Source organism: Oryx dammah, unplaced genomic scaffold (genome assembly GCF_014754425.2).
Source record: "Oryx dammah isolate SB20612 unplaced genomic scaffold, SCBI_Odam_1.1 HiC_scaffold_26, whole genome shotgun sequence".
Taxonomy (NCBI): Eukaryota; Metazoa; Chordata; class Mammalia; order Artiodactyla; family Bovidae; genus Oryx; species Oryx dammah.
This window is the reverse complement of record NW_024070210.1, coordinates 78,983,031-79,003,074: the sequence shown is the minus strand read 5'-3', so window position 1 is coordinate 79,003,074 and position 20,044 is coordinate 78,983,031. Positions and strand designations below refer to the sequence as shown.

General features: G+C 45.0%; 2 protein-coding genes across 7 annotated transcripts in view; one reads left to right on the top strand and one right to left on the bottom strand.

Annotated features, from left to right (window-relative positions):
• Nucleotides 1-4,647, top strand: part of SLC7A7 (solute carrier family 7 member 7) — a 33,252-nt gene extending 28,605 nt beyond the window's left edge. For all 5 annotated transcript variants that reach the window (XM_040227202.1, XM_040227203.1, XM_040227204.1 and 2 more), the window contains 7 exons: nucleotides 360-504; nucleotides 1,861-1,984; nucleotides 2,233-2,336; nucleotides 2,605-2,701; nucleotides 3,367-3,516; nucleotides 3,724-3,907; nucleotides 4,123-4,647. In XM_040227202.1, coding sequence (XP_040083136.1) covers nucleotides 360-504; nucleotides 1,861-1,984; nucleotides 2,233-2,336; nucleotides 2,605-2,701; nucleotides 3,367-3,516; nucleotides 3,724-3,907; nucleotides 4,123-4,232 — 914 coding nt within the window. In that variant the 3' untranslated portion in view covers nucleotides 4,233-4,647. The remainder of the gene's footprint in view (nucleotides 1-359; nucleotides 505-1,860; nucleotides 1,985-2,232; nucleotides 2,337-2,604; nucleotides 2,702-3,366; nucleotides 3,517-3,723; nucleotides 3,908-4,122) is intronic.
• A 1-nt stretch (nucleotide 4,648) lies between these two features.
• OXA1L (OXA1L mitochondrial inner membrane protein) lies at nucleotides 4,649-19,648 on the bottom strand. 2 transcript variants are annotated; one of them, XM_040227205.1, is made up of 10 exons: nucleotides 19,561-19,642; nucleotides 18,946-19,119; nucleotides 8,729-8,942; nucleotides 7,055-7,198; nucleotides 6,701-6,786; nucleotides 6,309-6,473; nucleotides 6,016-6,120; nucleotides 5,767-5,929; nucleotides 5,599-5,679; nucleotides 4,649-5,514 (listed from the first exon to the last, which is right to left on the bottom strand). In XM_040227205.1, the coding sequence occupies exons 1-10, from the start codon at nucleotides 19,621-19,623 to the stop codon at nucleotides 5,378-5,380; spliced, it is 1,332 nt and encodes a 443-aa protein (XP_040083139.1). In that variant the 5' UTR covers nucleotides 19,624-19,642; the 3' UTR covers nucleotides 4,649-5,377. The 2 variants fall into 2 exon arrangements, with proteins under 2 accessions (XP_040083139.1, XP_040083140.1); XM_040227206.1 differs by lacking the exon at nucleotides 5,599-5,679 and having other exon boundaries at nucleotides 4,897-5,514; nucleotides 19,561-19,648.
• Nucleotides 19,649-20,044: the final 396 nt, after the last annotated feature.

Below are 20,044 nucleotides of genomic sequence, written 5' to 3'. Positions count from 1 at the left end.
GACTTCACTTTCACTTTTCACTTTCATGCATTGGAGAAGGAAATGGCAACCCACTCCAGTGTTCTTGCCTGGAGAATCCCAGGGACGGGGGAGCCTGGTGGGCTGCTGTCTATGGAGTCGCACAGAGGTGGATACGACTGAAGCGACTTAGCAGCAGCAGCTGATCCCTGTACTCTGGCCCATTTCTGTAGGTGTCTCTCTTCTGCTCCCCATTCCTTCACTGGTACCCTTACTGCTAAGGTGTTCGAAACCACAGGCATTCTATTATTGTCATATTCCTCCTCTCCCTTACTGAATCACCTTGTAGTTGGGGTATAGGCCACTAATCCTTCTGCCTTGCTGTGTTCTCTGGGTTGCAGGAGCCTCGACTCACTTTGAAAATTCCTTTGAGGGTTCATCATTTTCAGTGGGTGACATTGCTCTGGCACTGTACTCGGCTCTGTTCTCCTACTCTGGCTGGGACACCCTCAACTATGTCACTGAAGAGATCCAGAACCCTGAGAGGTAGGTACTTCACTATCAACTTTCCATAGCGATGGCAGCTGTCATTTACTGAACCCCTACTGTGTGCTGATGGCATACACCTGGTCAGTTTTGTCAGCATCATTTTGACAGGCCTGAGGCTGGACAAGTAACTGGTCCATGATCACAGTAACAGGGCTAAGAGGTGAACTTTCTTGTACTAAAAAAAAATTTTTACAGGGCTTTTCACATTTGGGCATTTCTGCATTAATCAAAGTAGGCTGTATCATATGCTTGTGTTTTTTTAATTAAAAAAACTGACTTTCCTTGATAGATTTTCACTCACCCTTATTCCTATAACTTTAGGTCACAGAGTACCAGAAACCTTTTCCTTCTGATCCCATGTTTCTCAAATTCCTAGGTGACTCAGTGGTATTGTTTGTTTCAGGACACCACTGAACTGTCCTGTAGTCACGGAGAGTGAAAAGCACTGCCCAGGGAGTCAGAGGGCCTGGACTTGTCTCCCCACTGATCCGTTGGGTGACCTCGAGGGAATTCACTGCCATGTCTGCCTGCTCCCTATTTAGTGACTCTAGGAACTAAGATCTGCCAGGAAATGAGGTTTCTGAAATTTTTAAGTCAAAATAATAATAAACTCCTCTTGGCTTTGAAAAACAATGAGTATTCTTGACAAATATCGTGTTGCAACCCTGGGAGCACACAATAGCTGATGGGAGGCCTGGGTGGTGCTTCCACCTACTGGACAGAAGCTGAATGACTTGAATATTTGCCCCTCTCTACCCCGACCCTGCTCCAAGTCTCACTGCAAAGAACATTTATAAAGATCATGGCTTATTTTGGGCCAGAGGGACTATGAGCTGTCTTTAAGTCTTTCTCTTGGCCAAGGGTTAGGGTGGCACTCAAGGTTCTCTAAGGGAGTGGGGTGGGCATATTTCTGATCGCTTGTTCAGGTATACATATTGTTCTTACTGAGGGCCTGTCTTACTCTCTAAGGAGATTAGATTTCACAATTTCCCTCCATAATTTCTTTTCTACTTAACCTTAAGACAAATTTTCCAGTGTTGATAATCTTGGAGAAGGAAGCCTGATACTAAGAAACCTTGAGTAAAACAAAACCTTCCCATGCTATTATCACACTGTGACATGGTTGTTAGTTAATCCTTTCCCTTTTGTATGTAGACCTTTCTCTGAATGTGATATTTCTTCCACCTGATGCTCTTTAGTTCTTGAGTGTAAGCCACTCTCCAACTTCAAGGCAAAAGCACTGGGTGAATGCCTTAGAGGCCCTGGCCCTGGACTGGTGCGGGCAGTCTAAGAATCACAGGACGATGGAGATGCGACTGGGACTAATGGATCCACTGCTGTGTTTGGCTGCAGGAATCTGCCCCTCTCCATTGGCATTTCCATGCCCATTGTCACCATCATGTACATCTTGACCAATGTGGCCTATTACACTGTGCTCAACATGAGGGACATCCTGGCAAGCGATGCTGTTGCTGTGGTAAAGGGTTTTCACTAGCAGAAGGGTGAGGGTGTGTCTGTGGGCTTTGGGGTATGACGTTGCTCCTCGGAGTCCCAGAAATCCGGTAGTCCTTGGAGTACGCTTAGGACACTGGGCTTGTCAGGTCCCGTTAGCCATGCTCTTTAAGAAGGGCTGGGTTGCCAGCAGAGGGACCGGGGGCATGCTTGTCCTTGCCTTCCATCTCTGTTGGGTCCTGCTAATGACTCCTCTCCATTTCTTCCCCTTAGACTTTTGCAGACCAGATTTTTGGCATATTCAATTGGACCATTCCATTTGCGGTTGCATTATCCTGCTTTGGTGGCCTCAATGCCTCCATCCTGGCTGCGTCTAGGTATGAGTCTTCTTTTACTGAGGAGTATTGTGAAGAGCTATGGCAGAGCCAGACTTCCAGGACCCACTTGAGTCACCATGCTCCCCAAATGGTAGTCAATCCTTTGGCCTCATTCCCATCAGCAGCCTCTAGTGCTCACACATCTTGGTATTCAACTTCTTTCCAATTAATCAAACCCTTCTGATGGAGGGAAGGACTTGTGGCACATGAACCTGGCCACACCCATGTCCCCCACGGTTTTCAGCCTCTCCTGTCTTACCCCCAATAGGCTTTTCTTTGTGGGCTCAAGAGAAGGCCATCTCCCTGATACCATCTGCATGATTCACGTGGAGCGGTTCACACCGGTGCCAGCTCTTCTCTTCAATGTAAGTGATCTCAAGATTGGGCTGAAATCCAGGTAATGGGGAAACTTTAGGAACAGTAGATACAACTGTTCTAGCTTCCAAGAAGCTCTAAATATTCTAATAGAAAACTATTAGTGGACCATTCACCATGGGCAAGGCACTGTGCTAACTGCTGCGGTGGTTCTGAAGAGAATCCATCTTCTCTAAGGAATGGTGGCCTCCTCGTCTAGGGTGAGGCATAATGGTCATGGAATACATTGTAATGACTACGGTGGCAGATAAAGATGTAGTGTTTATGGGGAGAAATGGTCGTTTTTGTAGGGGTAGAAGTGAAAGACAGACTTTGGAGAATTTGAAATGGGTCTTCAAGTTTAGGGTTGCAAATATCGATAGGCTTTAGGTTAGACAAATGGCATCAGCAGTCTGGAGGTATGGAGCTGGGTAGTAGAAGGTAAAAGCTGGAAGTGTAGGTTGGAGCCATTCTGGAGAGGTTCTGGGGCAAAAGCTATTTGAGGAACTGTTTTGAGCTGTGCTGTACAGATTAAGCTGGCAAGGGTGGGAACAGAAAAGGACAGTTGGAGAAACTGACGACTTAACGAGGGGGGTGGATCTATGGGATAAAGGGGACTGGAAACTGCTTTGCGTGACAGAGGCTGACAGGAGCTGACATGGGCTTGTGCCTACAGGGTCTCATGGCGTTGATCTACTTGTGTGTGGAGGATATCTTTCAGCTCATTAACTACTACAGCTTCAGCTACTGGTTCTTCGTGGGGCTCTCTATCATGGGTCAGCTTTATCTGCGCTGGAAGGAGCCCGATAGGCCTCGTCCTCTCAAGGTAGCTCCTCCCCACCCCACCTTTGCTGTACCTGCTCCAGGGATTCTGATACCTTCTCAGAAACCTTGGCCCAGAACTGTGGGTGGTACTCATTGAAATGAAGGGGATGACAGGAAGGCTCAGCACTCTGCTCTACAGGAGTGGGGCGTTATCGTGGCTGTCCACCCTGACCTGTTTAACCTCTAATTGTTTCTTCTGGGCCCTTAGCTCAGCCTGTTCTTCCCCATTGTCTTCTGCCTCTGCACCATCTTCCTGGTGGCTGTTCCACTCTACAGTGATACCGTCAACTCTCTCATCGGTATTGGCATTGCTGTCTCAGGCTTGCCCTTTTACTTCTTCATCATCAGAGTGCCAGAACACAAACGACCTCTTTGCCTCCGCAGGATTGTGGGTAAGCCTTGGATCCTCAAGTCAGCTCAGCTATTGGACAGCTTAGGGTTGGGTTTGTTTTCTTCTTCTGCAACTCTTAACCTCCCAAGCCACCTCTGCCACAGCCCCTGTTGCTCAGGCTTAACCGAAACTGTCCCCTTGGGCCCAGCCCCATGCAGTGCCACTTGGACGCAGTCCAACTGCCTTCTCAGTTCTGACTCAAACCTCTCTTTGTAGCTTCTGTCACGTGGTACCTCCAGGTCCTATGTATGTCAGTTGCTGCAGAGATGGATTTGGAAGATGGAGGAGGAGAGCAGTTCAAGCAACAGGATCCCAAGTCTAAATAACCACAAGAAATTTCGAGATGTGGAAAGCAGGGGCTTGTATCTCCTGCTGGCTGGAGGCAAGGAAGTTGAAAAGGAAAGCTCACTTCTTTGGAGGCACCTGTCCAGAAGCCTCTTAGGCAGCTTCAGCAACCTCTGAACTTGCTTTCTGAGAGATGGAGAGTAATTTATTTGTTTTGCTACATATTATTACAGGTTTCTTTTAAAGGGACATAAAGCAGACTGTGATGGGAAGCATGCTAGGTGTGAGCTTGGATGTTCCAGTAGCACGTCCCCATGTGTTAAGATATCCACTCACCTCCAGCGTGTCTGCCCGCTCCTCTTCCACTGGAAAATCCATCAGTGCTTTAACTTCCTGTCTCCTTTAGAGACATGAAACTGTCACAGGTGCTAGTCAATAAAAGGGTATGCTTCTGAACTCTGCGTGGCTTCATCATTTTTATATAATGTCTTACGGATAGTTTCCATGAGCCAGGCAGGAAGACTAAAAACAATCTTATGTTAGAAAGAATCTGAGCACTTCTTCCCTCTTAAGCCAGCTGCTGAAGGCTGATGCAACCAGCCTCTACACAAGAGAAAACCTATGCTGCTGTAGCAAAATGCTAGGTTATTTGACAGAAGCTGTATCAACTTCTGTTCCTCTCATCACTAAGAACTTGAGCACATCTACTTCTTGAAGGATATTTTATAAGTAATCTTGGGATAAGTGAATGTGGTTCCTCCACATACATTCGCCACTTATCAGGCACACACCTCTGACTACAAGGCAAATATGGGCATGGCAACAACATCTAGCCCTTAATGCCAGGTTACAACACTGAGATACCTCCTAAGACCACGGGCCAGCAAGAGCAATCATCACCCAAGCTATTCTTTCTGAAGCATACAATCCATGTCCCTTTTTAGTAAGTGTTAGGAAGCAGTGTATAGCACAGAGGTTTACTAACTCTGCGGATGGGAAGACCACCTGGCTCCCAGGGTTCTTTCACACTTAGGTGGAAGAGTCTGTAGTGGAATCCAATTTTAAAATGAACATCAACATGTCCCACAGTTTCTAGGTCTGGTGCAAAGACCCAGCATGAAATCGTGTTCGAAGGCGGAGTCTCTGAAGAGACAGAGTTCCTGCCAGTGTGAGCAGGCAGCAGAGGTCAGCCAAGCGTGTCACGCCAGGGCTGCTTTGACTTTGCTTTGTTGCTGCTGCTGCTGCTGCTGCTGGGGGTGTTGGGAGGGTCATTCTTTCCGTGCTGCAGCAGAGGGTTGTGGGCAAACGTCTGTCGTAACGGACCTGGGGAAGAAGAGAAAACGAATCCCAATGAACGAAGAAAGGGAAGAAACAAATGACAGAATTTAGCCCGCAAGGGTTATTTACCCCTGGCAGCAAGCTCCAAGTGGTTCTGCATACGTCGTTCCCGCTCCTGCAGCTGATGGGCCATTTCGGCATTCTTCCAGCCTGTGTAAAGGGGAGGAAGACCATTGGTCCTGCACCCATTTTGAGACCACGTTCCCTCTGTCCTTGTCACAGAGGACGGGCCCTTACCTTGTTTGAAGCTCTTTATGAAGCCTTCTCGTGGAGGTAACTTGTCTGGGTCGTGCACAACACGTTGGGGAATTTTCAGTACAGTTCGTACAGCAGGAATACGGAGACAGGCCACCTGGCCCAGGGAAAACATGTTGGAGGAGAGCCAGTACATGAACACTGCCTGGATGAGAAGAGAAGGCACTCAGAAGCTGCGTCTCTGGGCAGCTTGCCAGGAGACTTGGAGCCAGCCCCTAAGCCACCACCTACCGTGGGGAAATGGATAGTTATGGGCAAGACTGCCAGGGGCATTAGTCTGATAAAATTTCTCATCCACTGAAGGTCAGAACTTTGCATGCCAGTTTCAGCACCTAACTGGGGAAAAAAAGAAAAAGCAAGGGAAGAACATGCATTTGACAAGCAAATGCGTGTCGTTGATCCTGGCTCAGATCTCTTACCCATCAGTTCTGTCTCTCCAGGGAGTGAAGAATGACCATTCTATACAACTGCTTTCCTTTCACTCCCCACTCTGCAGGACAGGCACTTGGTGAACCCGGGCTTACCTCAAGGACACCCCACATTGTAGCTGTGACCACCAGAGGTAATACGTAGATGGGGTCAGATAGTGTGAGATCCTGGAACCACCAGAGACCACCTGTCTGCAGGCTGGGCACGGGAAGGTTGGCCATTTCTCTCAAGGCAATGAAGAAGGAGATGAAGATCGGGGCCTGTGACACAGGATAAACAGTGTCAGGACCCTTTAACAGAGGGGACATTTTAATTACTCCATTATTGAAACCCATAACGGGTTTATGTAGCATAGTATCACCACCAACCTGCTTTTAGGGTCTAGGGTATGGGAAACACAGAGGAGATAATCTGATTTTTAATTTTTGTTGTTGTTTCTCTTAATCTGATTGTTTCTGAAGTTAGAGGGGAAATGTTTTTTGCTCACCTGAGTCAGTGGTAGAATGAGAGGTCTAAAGAGTTTAATATCATGCTTTTTCTGGTAGAATGTCATCTCCGAGGAGGCCCTGTAAACTGGGAAGGGAGTAGAAGGTAATGGTTGGGCTAACAGCTAGGTTGGTGGAGGTGACCATCCTCATAACCTGGCCCATGAGTCAAATCTAACTGACCCTGGCCAGGCACTGGAAGCATTAGGCCCAAGAAGCAGGTATATCTTAGAACTTGCCCAAGTAGTAACTCCCAATTTGAGTTGTTCCCCCTCCTACCCACTGCCCCCTCCCCGCCCCCAGCTGTATGTAGGGAAAACAGGTCCTCTCCCATGTTCATTCTGCAACTGACTCACATTCTGTGTGGTTTCCTGTCAACTTGGCCTCTCTGATTCGAGCGGAAAACTTCTGAATCTCTGGCAAGTGATTGTGAATCTTGGCCGCCTCTCGCTGGCCCTTCACGATGAGAGGAAACACCAGGCAGCGGGCAAGGACTGTGCCTGGAAACACAAACTAGGAGTGGAGTGACATTCTGCGTTCTCCATCAAGCCGTTCTATAGCTAGATGGTTAAACGTTTCTAGGTCTCCCTGAGAGGGTCTCTTGCCCGGACCTTCCCACCCTGTGGCTCATGCCCACAGGCCCCAAAGGGCGCGGTGTGACTCAGTTCCTTTGAGGCTCAGTCCTCTGCTTTGACATCAAAAGTCTGGTATTAACTTCTCCAAACAAATGACTAGCAATCTTATTTCCTCAAAAAGGTGACCGAAGCTACTTTTATAGATCAATGGTTTCCAAACTTTTCTATGATTAATGGACTCCTTTTTTCCTCAATTCTAAGTGTAACCACAACATACATAACAAATAAAACCAAGCTGCCCTGGGTGAGGAGGCTGTCTGACTGTTAAGACTGTTCAGTCTCTGGCATTTGCTTTGCTCAGAAGCACTTTCACAGAACTCTGGGGCTCCCAGGAATGAAGTCTGGAAAATGCTGTCCTAGAAATGTCTGGAATAGGAGGTAATCTGGCGGCCTACTGCTTTAACTCCTTCCTGTTTCTTTTCTTACATTTCACATTTCCTGATCATTTCAACAAATATTTAGTTGATGGTATCTGTGATAAGCAAGTGGGCCTGGGCTGAGAAGAGATGAGGGGGAGATAACACATTTAGGCTTTATCACCATAATGATAAATGGTGTGAAGTGGACGGAGAAGGGAGCTAAGGACAAAACCGGGAACTGCAGCACTGAAGGGGCAGGTAGAGGGCTGAGCAATGGAGATGGGAGGGTATGGAGAGAAAGTTGCAAAAGCCAAGGGGCAGGTTCCACACTCTACCGTGTCTCATGCAGAAAGGGCAAGTATGAAAAGTGGACTAAGAAATGATATCACTGGCAGTTAGAACGAGGTGGTGTAAGTCAGACTGCTGAGGGTCACAAAACAGAAAGAGAGAAAAGCCTACTGGGTGTAGAATACTCTTTTAAATGATAGCTATGAAGAGAAGGAGAAAGGGTAGTAGTTAAAAGTGAATTGACAATGAGGGGAAGGAATTTACCAAGAAACACATGGTATGCTTGCACACACCTATATGTTCAGAGTAGGCAATGAAGATGGAGAAGCTGAAGACACGGGGAAGAGGAGGAGGATCACTGGAGCAACGTATGGGGAGAAACAGAATTTAAAGCAGTTTTAACCTTATAAGAGGAGCGATGTGAGTGTCTTCCCATCTGACCTGACCTTCTGCTCTCCTGAATCAGGCTTCATCACTTTTACGGAGGTCCCCATACCTAAACCCTACCCTCACATTCAAAAACTTATACTTCTTAAATCCTAGATGGTCTAATGGTTTTAAAATGCCCCTCAAGAAATACAGTGGAGTGCATCTAAGTGTTATGAATCTCTATCACTCATTTGCATCATCGGCTTTTCTCAGCTATAAACTTCTGCAACTATTTCCTCTACCACGCAGAGCTGCTATCTTTAAAGTTCTACCCCAAACCCCCATTTCCTCTACCCTTGTACAGATATGTTCCCCTTACATGCAGCAATGGCTCCCCACCATGGTAGGCCTAGGTTAACATGCATAAATTCAAGTAAGTTCTGGATCAGTCCCACTGGGGTGTAGGACCCCAGCCCAAGTTCAGCAAAGCTCTGCTCTGCAGCAGCTTGGATGATATCTGCGGCCTCTCCAGAAGCCACTTCAGGTACTGCTGTGGGTGGGGGAGTTGCAGGAATGACTGGAGGGGCCGGAACCTGTGGGGGAAAAAAGTCATGTATTATATTCGGTCCCTAGAGGAGGAAATGGCAACCCACACTAGTATTCTTGTCTGAAAAATCCCATGGACAGAGGAGCTTGGTATGTTACCGTCCAAAGGGTCACAAAGAGTCAGATATGGTTGAGCGACTAAGCACATTATATTCAGAAGGGGGCAGACACATAGAAAACGAGGTCCCTCTTACAATAACCAACACTGGGGTGCTCTCTGGACTCCCTATTTCTTGTTCTCCCATGGTAGCCTATACTGTCCGAAGAATTCAAAGCTTAAAAAGGACATTTAATGTCAGGAAGTCAATTAAAAAATTTATTATTTTTCTGGGTTTTATGATGCTTATGGTATTTGTCAGTTTTTCAAAAAACATTACTTTGTAAAGGTTTATTTTAAAAAAGGATATTTTATTTTCCCCTCTAAGCAGGAAGATAAGTTACTCAGAATAAGACTTCATGACTCTCCTTCGTGTTAGGGAAGTTATTTCTTATATTAGTATTTTCCAAATTTCGGTTGCATGAGTATCACTGGCACGACTTTGCATACACTTAAGCTATTATAATTTTTCTTTAAACAACTCAGTTTTTAAGATGATATCTACTTGGTGCTGAGAAATATTCAGTTCAGTTCAGCCGCTCAGTCGTGTCCGACTCTTTGTGACCCCATGAATCGCAGCATGCCAGGCCTCCCTGTCCATCACCAACTCCCGGAGTTCACTCAGACTCATATCCATTGAGTCAGTGATGCCATCCAGCCATCTCATCCTCTGTCATCCCCTTCTCCTGCCCCCAATCCCTCCCAGCATCAAAGTCTTTTCTAATGAGTCAACTCTTCGCATGAGGTGGCCAAAGTACTGGAGTTTCAGCTTTAGCATCATCCTCCAAAGAAATCCCAGGGCTGATCTCCTTCAGGATGGAGTGGTTGGATCTCTTTGCAGTCCAAGGGACTCTTTCAAGAGTCTTCTCCAACACCACAGTTCAAAAGCATCAATTCTTCAGCGCTCAGCCTTAAATCAGGGACATGCAAGTTGTAATTGTGTCAACTGAAAAAATGCACAACTTCAAAGTTGAGAATTGTGTTTTATCTGGGACATTACTGAGGACTTGAGCCCAGGACACAGCCTCTCAGCTCTGAGGAAGAAGCCAGGATATGAAAGAATTTTTGCAAAACAAACAACCCACCCCAAAAAACCAGGTAGTCAAACACCAAAAGATTACTGCTAATTAAAGAAAAACCAGGTAGGTGTCTCAAGTTAATGAATTTAGTGCTTTTCTATGCACGGAAAGCTTTTTCTATGCATGGGTTTATTGAAATCATTCCTTTGATATACACCTTAACTCCCTAGGGCCAGTAGGGCCAGTATCCTGCTGCTTCGTCCTGCATCCCCTCAGGATGCACTATAGGGGAGATGCAGTGGCTGGTGGCCCCAACATACTTTGTTTGCTGACGTGGCAGGTGACATTCTTTGGTCATAAATTTTTTCTCTTTTCAGGTCATAAATTTGACCAAAAGTTGGGAGGCATTATGACTAGTTTTGTCCCATGGCACTAGGAAGGCTGATGTGTAGATCTGGCAAAGATTCTGCTGATCAGCCTGCTACTTTTGGATCAGGCCCTGCTGATAATCTAAAATTCTCTAGATTGCCTGTGAAAGGCCGCTATGTGGGAGAAAAATGCTGCCTGCCATATGAGTAAAAATGGATGCGGCAGCCATCAGCCACCCTCAACTGTATACCCCGAGGGGATTCAGGGTGGAGAAAAACAGAACATTGGTGCTATATACTGGTGGCTCAGACTGTAAAGCGTCTGTCTACAATGCGGGAGACCCGGGTTCGATCCCTGGGTCGGGAAGATCCGCTGGAGAAGGAAATGGAAATCCACTCCAGTACTATTGCCTGGAAAATCCTACGGACAGAGGAGCCTGGTGGCTACAGTCCATGGGGTCGCAAAGAGTCAGACACGACTGAGCGACTTCACTTACTTTCTTACTTACTTATACTTAAGGTGCTTATCAAAGGAATGATCTCAACAAGCCCAGACTCTTACAGCAGTCTATACACAGAAAATTGCTAAACTCATCAACTTGAGATATCTAGTTTTTCTTTAATACTATTTTTTTAAAAATCTTTTGATATTCTGACTACCTGTTCCCCGCCACCTCCCCAAACTTCCATATATCCTGGCTCCTCCCTTACCTCTTTGGAACAGTCCCTCAGAGCTTATCTGAGAGGCACTCTTCCAGGCTTAAGTCCTTAGCAAGTTCACTGAATAAAACATAATCTTCAACTTTCGGGTTGTAAACTTTTTACAGTTAACAATTTTGGTAACTACAAAAGGATCCAGAGTATACCTTTCTCCTTCACCTGAACTCTATGAGGACTTAGGGCCTCGTATTAGCAGAGGCCTCTTGGGGCTGTCTGCCTCCTTGGAGAGTCCAGACAAATTAGGGGGATTCTTGGATCTCCTGACTATTGGCTGATGATTCTGAGTTTTATTTGGCAGTGTCTAACTGGTACCTGGCTGCCCAGCTGAAAGATACTAGGGGAGCCCAGATGAAAGATGGGGAGTTGCTAAGTAGAGACACTGAGCAGTCTAAACTGGGTTATTAGATGAGAGGCTGGCCTAACATCTGCCTCCAACTAACACTCTAGCCAAGTCTATGTATGTACAAAACTTACAAGTACTCACTTAATTGGGAACTAAAGGAAATCTTGCCCTGAAAATGGCCAATATGGGGCTCTTTTATTGCATTTGCAGTTAAGTTTGATGAACCTGGATAGCCACGATGGTGTGATCATTCATCTAGAGCCAGACATCCTGGAGTTTGAAGTCAATTACTTCAAACAAAGCTAGTGGAAGGGATAGAATTCCATCTGAGTTATTTCAAATCCTAAAAGATGGTCACAAAGAGTTGGACATGACCGAGCGACTGAACTGAACTGAACTGAAAAGATGATGTGAAAGTACTGCACTCAATATGCCAGCAAATTTGGAAAAACTCAGCACTGGCCACAGGACTGGAAAAGGTCAGTTTTTATTCCAATCCCAAAGAAGGGCAATGCCAACGAATGTTCAAACTGCACAACTGCACCTATTTCACATGCTAGCAAGGCAACAAGCTGGATTTAGAAAAGGCAGAGGAACCAGATGTCAAATTGCCAACATATGCTGAATCACAGAAAAAGCAAGGGAATTCCAGAGAAACATCTACTTCTGCTTCACTATGTTAACTGCAGAAAATTCTTAAAGAGATAGGAATACCAGAACATCTTAGCTGCCTCCTGTAAGAAAGGAGAAACCTGTATACAAGTCAGGAAGCAATAGTTAGAACGGGACATGGAACAACAGACTGGTTCCAAACTGGGAAAGGAGTACGTCAAGGCTGTATATTGTCACCCTGCTTATTTAACTTCTACGCAGAATACATCATGTGAAATGCCGAAATGGATGAAGCTCAAGCTGGAATCAAGACTGCAGGGAGAAATATCAATAACCTCAGATATGCAGATGACTCTACTCTAATGGCAGAAAGTGAAGAGGAACTAAAGAGCCTCTTGATACAGGTTGAAGAGGAGAGTGAAAAAGCTGGCTCAAAACTCAACATTCAAAAAAACTAAGATCATGGCATCCAGTTCCACTACTTCATAGCAAAGAGATGGGGAAACAATGGAAACAGTGACAGACTTTATTTTCTTAGGCTCCAAAACCACTGTGGACAGTGGCAGCAGCCATTAAATTAAAAGACGCTTGCTCCTTGGAAGAAAAACTATGACAAATCTAACAACGTATTAAAAAGCAGAAAAAAAAAAAAGGCAGAGACACCCCTTTGCCAACAAAGGTCCATATAGTCAAAGCTATGGTTTTTGCAGTAGTCATGTACAGATGAGAGAGTTGGATCATAAAGAAGGCTGAGCGCCGAAGAATTGATGCTTTCGAACGGTGGTGCTAGAGAAGACACTTGAGAGTTCCTTGGATAGCAAGGAGATCAAAGGAGTCAATTCTAAAGGACATCAACACTGAATATTCATCAGAAGCACTGATGCTGAAGTTCCGATATTTTGGCCATCTGATGTGAAAAGTCAACTCACTGGAAAAGACCCTGATGCTGGGAAAGACTGAGGGCAAGAGGAAAAGGGGTGACAAACAATAAAATGGTTGGATGGCATCATCGACTCAATGGATATGAGTCTGAGCAAACTCCAGTAGATAGTGAAGGACAGGGAAGCCTGGCGTGGTGCAGTTCATGGGGTCACAAAGAGGTGGACGCCACTGAGCACCTGAACAGAAGACTCCTGTATCTTTCCTTACACAGAAAAGTGCTAAACTCATTAACTTGAGACACTTGGTTTTTCTTTAACAGTAATCCTTTGATGTTTCAACCACCTTTTTGTTTGTTTTGCAAAACTCCTATATACTTTGGCTCCTCCCTCACCTCTTTGGAACAATCCCTCAGAGCCGAGAGCCTGCATCCTAGTTAAGTCCTCAGTAATGCCCCCAATTCTACAAGCCAGCCTTCAACAATACAGGAACTGTGAACTTCCAGATGTTCAAGCTAGACTTAGAAAAGGCAGAGGAACCAGAGATCAGATTGCCAATATCCGCTGGGTCATCGAAAAAGCAAGAGAGTTCCAGAAAAACATCTACTTCTGCTTTATTGACTACACCAAAGCCTTTGACTGTGTGGATCACAAAAAACTGTGGAAAATTCTTAAAGAGATGGAAATACCAGACAACCTTACCTGCCTAATGAGAAATCTGTATGCAGGTCAAGAAGCAAGTTAGAACTGGACATGGAACAACAGACTGGTTCCAAATTGGGAAAGGAGTATGTCAAGGCTGTATATTGTCACCCTGCTTATTTATCTTCTATGCAGAGTACATCATGAGAAATGCCGGGCTGGATGAAGCACAAGCTGGAATCAAGATTGCCAGGAGAAATGTCAATAACCTCAGATATGCAGATGACACCACCCTGATGGCAAAAAGTGAAGAACTAAAGAGCCTCTTGATGAAAGTGAAAGAGGAGAGTGAAAAAGTTGGCTTAAAGCTCAACATTCAGAAAACTAAGATCATGGCATCTGGTCCTATCACTTCAGGCAAATAGATGGGGAAACAATGGAAACAGTGAGAGACTTTATTTTGGGGGGTTCCGAGATCACTGCAGATGGTAACTGCAGCCGTGAAATTAAAAGACGCTTGCTCCTTGGAAGAAAAGCTCCAACCTAGACAGCATATTAAAAGCAGAGACATTACTTTGCCAACAAAAGTCCGTCTAGTCAAAGCTATGGTTTTTCCAGTAGTCATGTACGGATGTGAGAGTTGGACTATAAAGAAAGATGAGTGCCAAAGAATGATGCCTTTGAACTGTGGTGTTGGTGAAGACTCCTGAGAGCCTCTTGGACTGCAAGGAGATCCAACCAGTCCATCCTAAAGGAAATCAGTCCTGAATATTCACTGGAAGGACTGATGCTGAAGCTGAAACTCCAATTCTTTGGCCACCTGATGCGAAGAGCTGACTCATTTGAAAAGACCCTGATGCTGTGAAAGATTGAAGGCAGGAGGAGAAGAGGCCGACAGTGGATGAGATAGCTGGATAGCATCACTGACTTGATGGATATGAATTTGAGTAAGCTCCCAGAGTTGGTGATGTACAGGGAAGCCTGGTGTGCTGCAGTTCATTGGGGTCACAAAGAGTCGAACACGACTGAGTGACTGAATTGAACTGAATGGCCCAAATAAGACACAACTCTCAACCTTTATGTTGTGCTTTTTTCCCCCTCAGTTGACAACTCATCTATTCTGCCGCATCAGGTGGGTTGTAGATTTCCTAACTTATGAAAATAACACCAAGTTATTATTTTTTCTTGCTGAAAACTGTGCCAAAGAATATGAACTTACTGACTTCTTTAACACCAGGTATTAATTTACTATTTTCTAGACCACATGAACCTGAAATTCATTCTGGCCAGTTTCCTTTATATTTAGAAAGAGTTAATTTGTAAGCACTTACTTTAACGTCAATTAAATAAAGGCCTTTTATAAATTTAATTTTGAAAGTATATCAGAGTAGTGACATCTTATATGTATAATATATATACAGACATACAAACAGACAATACTAGAGATCTCATAGTTTCATTAAAATACTTAGTTATGTGGAAAAGGAAATGGCAACCCACTCCAGTATTCTTGCCTGAGAAATCTCAAGGACAGAGAAGCCTGAGTGGACTACAATCCATGGGGTCACAAAGAGCTGGACACAACTTAGCAACCAACAACAACAAAAAAGTTATGAAGCAAGTATTAATAAACTTACTAGTTTAGGGGCTATATTTACGTTTCTGATTTGTAGAGATTTTCAAGACAAAAATAGTTGCTTTTAATTTCCCAAAGAACTGGTCAATTGCCTAAGTGATACTAAGACTGATTTGCCGAACTAAATTTTGTTTTCTTTTTTAATCACTGACTTCTAACTAAACTGAAAATCAAGATTTCTATATTATAGAACTTTAGGGTTCAATTTACTATGTCTTCAAAAGTTTTTATAAGGTATTCAACAAAGGCCCTCTTTCTGAGTGCAGCAGTTAGACCCAGAGCAAATCTCTATTACTATCTTTGCTAGCCCTGGAGCATGAGCTCCCAGCTCTTACGTCATGTTGTGTGCTCTGGTAACCGTGCTGGTTTCCTTTGGTATGCTTAATTACTACAGTCTGAGGAGCAGATTTATATGCCCTGTCTTATAATAACAACAGGCCGGGGAGTGAGACGTGATGTCTATCCCACAATAAGGCAAAAGAGATATAATCATCTTACATAAAGCCCATTTAAATATACCAGTTTTGATAAATTTTTATCTCATTTCTATCAACTTCTATAACTTTAACTTTAGTCTCTGTCAGGATCACATCAAGTCTTAGTCTTAGAAGGAGTCCAGAAACTTCCTTTTTAATCAAATAATTTGATCTATTTTTGTATAAAAGGCTCTGGGTTCCCAGTGAGAGGTTGAGCCAAGGGACTCAGGCTCTTTTATCAATTTTTAAAAACTTAATCAATTGCCCTAATTGCTGTCCCAAGCAACTGTTAGTCAGATATCTCTGTGTAAGTTTCTTCTAGCCTTTAGGGGGAAGAAAATCTAATACTGGGGACCAATAATGTTGGTCCATCAAACCTAAGGTAATGTGTTGAAACCTTTTGTTTTAATCTTATTAGCATCTGTTTTATATTTCTTATTTCTTAATATAACCACTTAAAGATTTCTTTATCCATTTGGGACACGAGTTCTTTAACATTTCCACTTTCATGGGAAGAAGTTTCTAGACTTTCTCTTCATTTCTTAAACCTCCGTTAATCAGCCTAATCAACGTTAATTATCTTCATGTTTTTATTAGCATCTGTAAGACCCACTCACTGAAGGGAAACAGAAACCACAAATAAGGTTTCCCAAACCTTAAAAAAAAAAACCAAAAAAAAACTAACAGAATTCTTAGGTTAATTACTGTGTGAGTGTGTGTGTAGTCACCTTCTGCTTTTTTTCCCCATAGGTATCAATAAAACAGCTGTATATAATGAGAGCTCTGTAAAAATGTATCTATTAAGACATTTTTCCAGTTTAAAGGATCAGTGGTTATTGACAGGTGGCATTTTAATTATAACTCAAATCAGTAGGACAAAAGAGGTACCCCTACAAGAAAGTGCAAAGGATGGAGCCTTCAGAAGATCTATAAAGTTTACTCAAAACAGTGTAAGAAAGTAAAGATTGTTATTGTATAGGCTGCTGCAACCAAGATTAAGATGACTGAAGTCCCTGAGAATTCTACCACTGATAAGAATTGGCATGGTCAGACAAAAGACTGCCCAGAAGCTCAGTCTATTTGATTGGCTGCTATATGTACACCATACGTGTACTTTCTGGATAGCAGAAACCAGCTTCTCAAAACACACACACAATGAGGCGCCTAAGATCAGGTAGGACATTTACATCTCAAAGACACAGAAAATGGAAGTTCCTTCTAGAAGGGGTTTTGTTTCCTTGTAAGGTCAGAATTCTGAAAAGATGTTTTATCAAGCTGGCTTTCTCTTACTGCATACAAAATAAAAAAGCCCCACACTGGCCATTTTCAGGGCAAGATTTTCTTTAATTCCCAATTAAGTACATACTTGTAAGTGTAAGTACAGAAATCCAGCTGGCTTCTTGAAAAAATGTTAGACCAGCTTCTCATCTAATCATCCAGTTCAGATGGCTCAGAGTCTCTCAACTGAGCAAATCCTAGTATATTTCAAATGGGGAGCCAGGTATCTGTTCAGTTCAGTCGCTCAGTCGTGTCCGACTCTTCGCGACCCCATGAATCACAGCATGCCAGGCCTCCCTGTCCATCACCAACTCCCGGAGTTCACCCAAACTCATGTCCATCGAGTCCGTGATGCCATCCAGCCATCTCATCCTCTGTCATCCCCTTCTCCTCCTGCCCTCAATCCCTCCCAGCATCAGAGTCTTTTTCAATGAGTCAACTCTTTGCATGAGGTGGCCAAAGTACTGGAGTTTCAGCTTTAGCATCATTCCTTCCAAAGAAATCCCAGGGCTGATCTCCTTCAGAATGGACTGGTTGGATCTCCTTGCGGTCCAAGGGACTCTCAAGAGTCTTCTCCAACACCACAGTTCAAAAGCATCAATTCTTCAGCACTCAGCCTTCTTCACAGTCCAACTCTCACATCCATACATGACCACAGGAAAAACCATAGCCTTCACTAGACAGTCCTTAGTCGGCAAAGTAATGTCTCTGCTTTTGAATATACTATCTAGGTTGGTCACAACTTTTCTTCCAAGGAGTAAGCGTCTTTTAATCTCATGGCTGCAATCACCAAGGATTATCAACCAGTAATTGGGAGATCCGAGAACCAGGAGAGACTCACCCACTCTTGTCTGGACTCTCTGAGGAGGCAGATAGGCACAAGAGGCCCCTGCTTGTACCAAGGCCCCAGTTCAGGGGAAGGGGAAAACGCTACTCTGGGCCCCTTCACTGGTAGCCCAAACTGCCCACTGGAAAAAAAAAACAAGACCTAAAAGTTGAGAATCGTGTTTTATTTGGGGCATTACTGAGGGGCTTCCCTGGTGGCTCAGATGGTAAAGAATCACCCTGCAAAGCAGGAGACCAGGGTTTGATCCCTGGGCGGGGAAGATTCCCTGGAGAAGGGAATGGCTATCCACTCCAGTACTCTTGCCTGGAGAATTCTATGCACAGAGGAGCCTGGCGGGCTACAGTCCATGAAGTTGCAAAGAGCTGACTGAGCGACTAATACTTATTATTATTACTCGGGTCTTAAGCCTCTCAGCTCTGAGGAACGGTTCAGAAGAGGTAAGGGAGGAGCCAGGATATACAGGAGTTTGCCAAACAACGCCCCTCACCCCCAGCCCAACCAGATAATTACAACACCAAAAAATTACTGCTAATAAAAACCAGAAGTCTCAAGTTAATGAATTTAGTGTTTTTCTACTTATGGAAAGATGCAAGAGTTTGGGCATACTGAAATCATTCCTTTGACATGTACCCTAACTAGCTACTGCTAGGATTCTGTTTCTCCATCCTCAATTCCCTCAGGGGGCACCTGTTGGGGGGTGGCCACTGGGACCACTGGCCTCAACATCCTTTGTTTACTGATATGGCAGGTGACATTCTTTATCCACATTTGACATGCAAATTATAATTTTTCCAATATATAAACAGAATTGCATCTTATTTCACCATCAGTGGCTTGCCACCATTCTGGCCAACAAAGCCTTGTTTACAACATAAACTTTTCTTCCTGTGCTCTCAATAATTCTACCACTGATGTGAATATCTATCCCAAGCAGAGATGCTATCATTTGGAGAGTTGGGTAGTGTGTGGACAAGAACACAGCTCCGTATTCCCCTCCTCCCAGTCAAATCAAAATCAAAATAAAATCTGCAAGAAGCACCATTCCTAACATTTCAGGGACGAAATGTCTCTTACCTGGGCTTCTCCAAGAGAGACGGCCGAGGTCCTGAGGCCGCGGGGGCCTGGGGCCATGAGCAGGACATAGCGCGGGTGCCCGCGGCACCGGTCGGCTGGGAACCCGAGCCCAGCTGTCAGCGGTTTCCGGGGCCACTGGCGGGGCCACTGGCAGGGCCCTGCGACGCTGTGGAACTGAGTGGGTAAAAGGGAGATGGAGTCCTTTTATCAGGTAAAATCGCTGATTATGCTCACACCTCCCCTCAAGAGACAGGCAGCCAATTTCCACAGGTGAGGACTCTTCTACCCCCCACGCTCAGACTGCGAGCCTGAAAGCATGCAAGCTGTGAGTCCTGCTTCTGAGCTACCGCAGACCCACCCTGGGGCCCAGAAGTTGAGGCTGAGGTTTCTCTAGAAGAGGTGACGCTTGTCCCAGGAACAGACTGAAATACGAGGCTGCTGACCCCGCGGTGTCTGGGACGTAACCCTTCCGCGCCCTCATATGACCCGAGGCCACGAGAGGGAGGTCCGGGTGAGCAGGTCAGCGTCTGCTCATGCCCGTCTGCACAAGCCACTCCTGGCTCGGCTCACAGGGACAGTGCGGCATCCTGGCGCTCGGCCCGAGGCTATCCTTACCTGACGCTGGGGCCGTAGTAAGCGCAGAAGATGCCGGCGCCCGCACATCAACGCCAGCGCCATCTTGCCGGGAAGAGGACGTAAGTTCGCGTCTGCGCACTGAGAACCGCAGCCTCGCGGGAGGAAGCCCTTTTGGAAATGGGCATGAAGTCAGAGGTTTACCACACTTACGAGGTAAAGGAAACTGGCGCTTGGCGGCCATATTTGAAGTGGGTAAGAAGCCGCAAGGGGAAATTAACAAGATCGCGCTGATTCTGTTTTCAGGAGATTGAAGTTCAGAGCCTTATAACCGGCTTTTGTTAGTGACTGTAAATCCTGAGCTGTTTTCCCTCTCTCCTTTAAATCCGCTATTCTCTAAAAAATACTCTCCAGAGGGTCTTGGCTGTCCTCGGTGTGGGTTTTCTGTGATGTTTGATTTTTTGTTGCTAAGTAATATTGTAATGTACCGGGAAGCCTAGAGTGCTGCAGGCAGTCCGTGGGGTCT

Bases quoted from the DNA above. Each gene is read 5' to 3' on its own strand.
- OXA1L (XM_040227205.1), bottom strand. From the start codon at position 19,623: ATGGCGCTGGCGTTGATGTGCGGGCGCCGGCATCTTCTGCGCTTACTA. The intron at 6,787-7,054 runs GTGAGTCAGTTG...CTCCCTTCCCAG, and splicing joins GACAGGAAACCACACAGAAT to TTTACAGGGCCTCCTCGGAG. The intron at 5,680-5,766 runs GTAAGGGCCCGT...CCCTTTACACAG, and splicing joins CATAAAGAGCTTCAAACAAG to GCTGGAAGAATGCCGAAATG.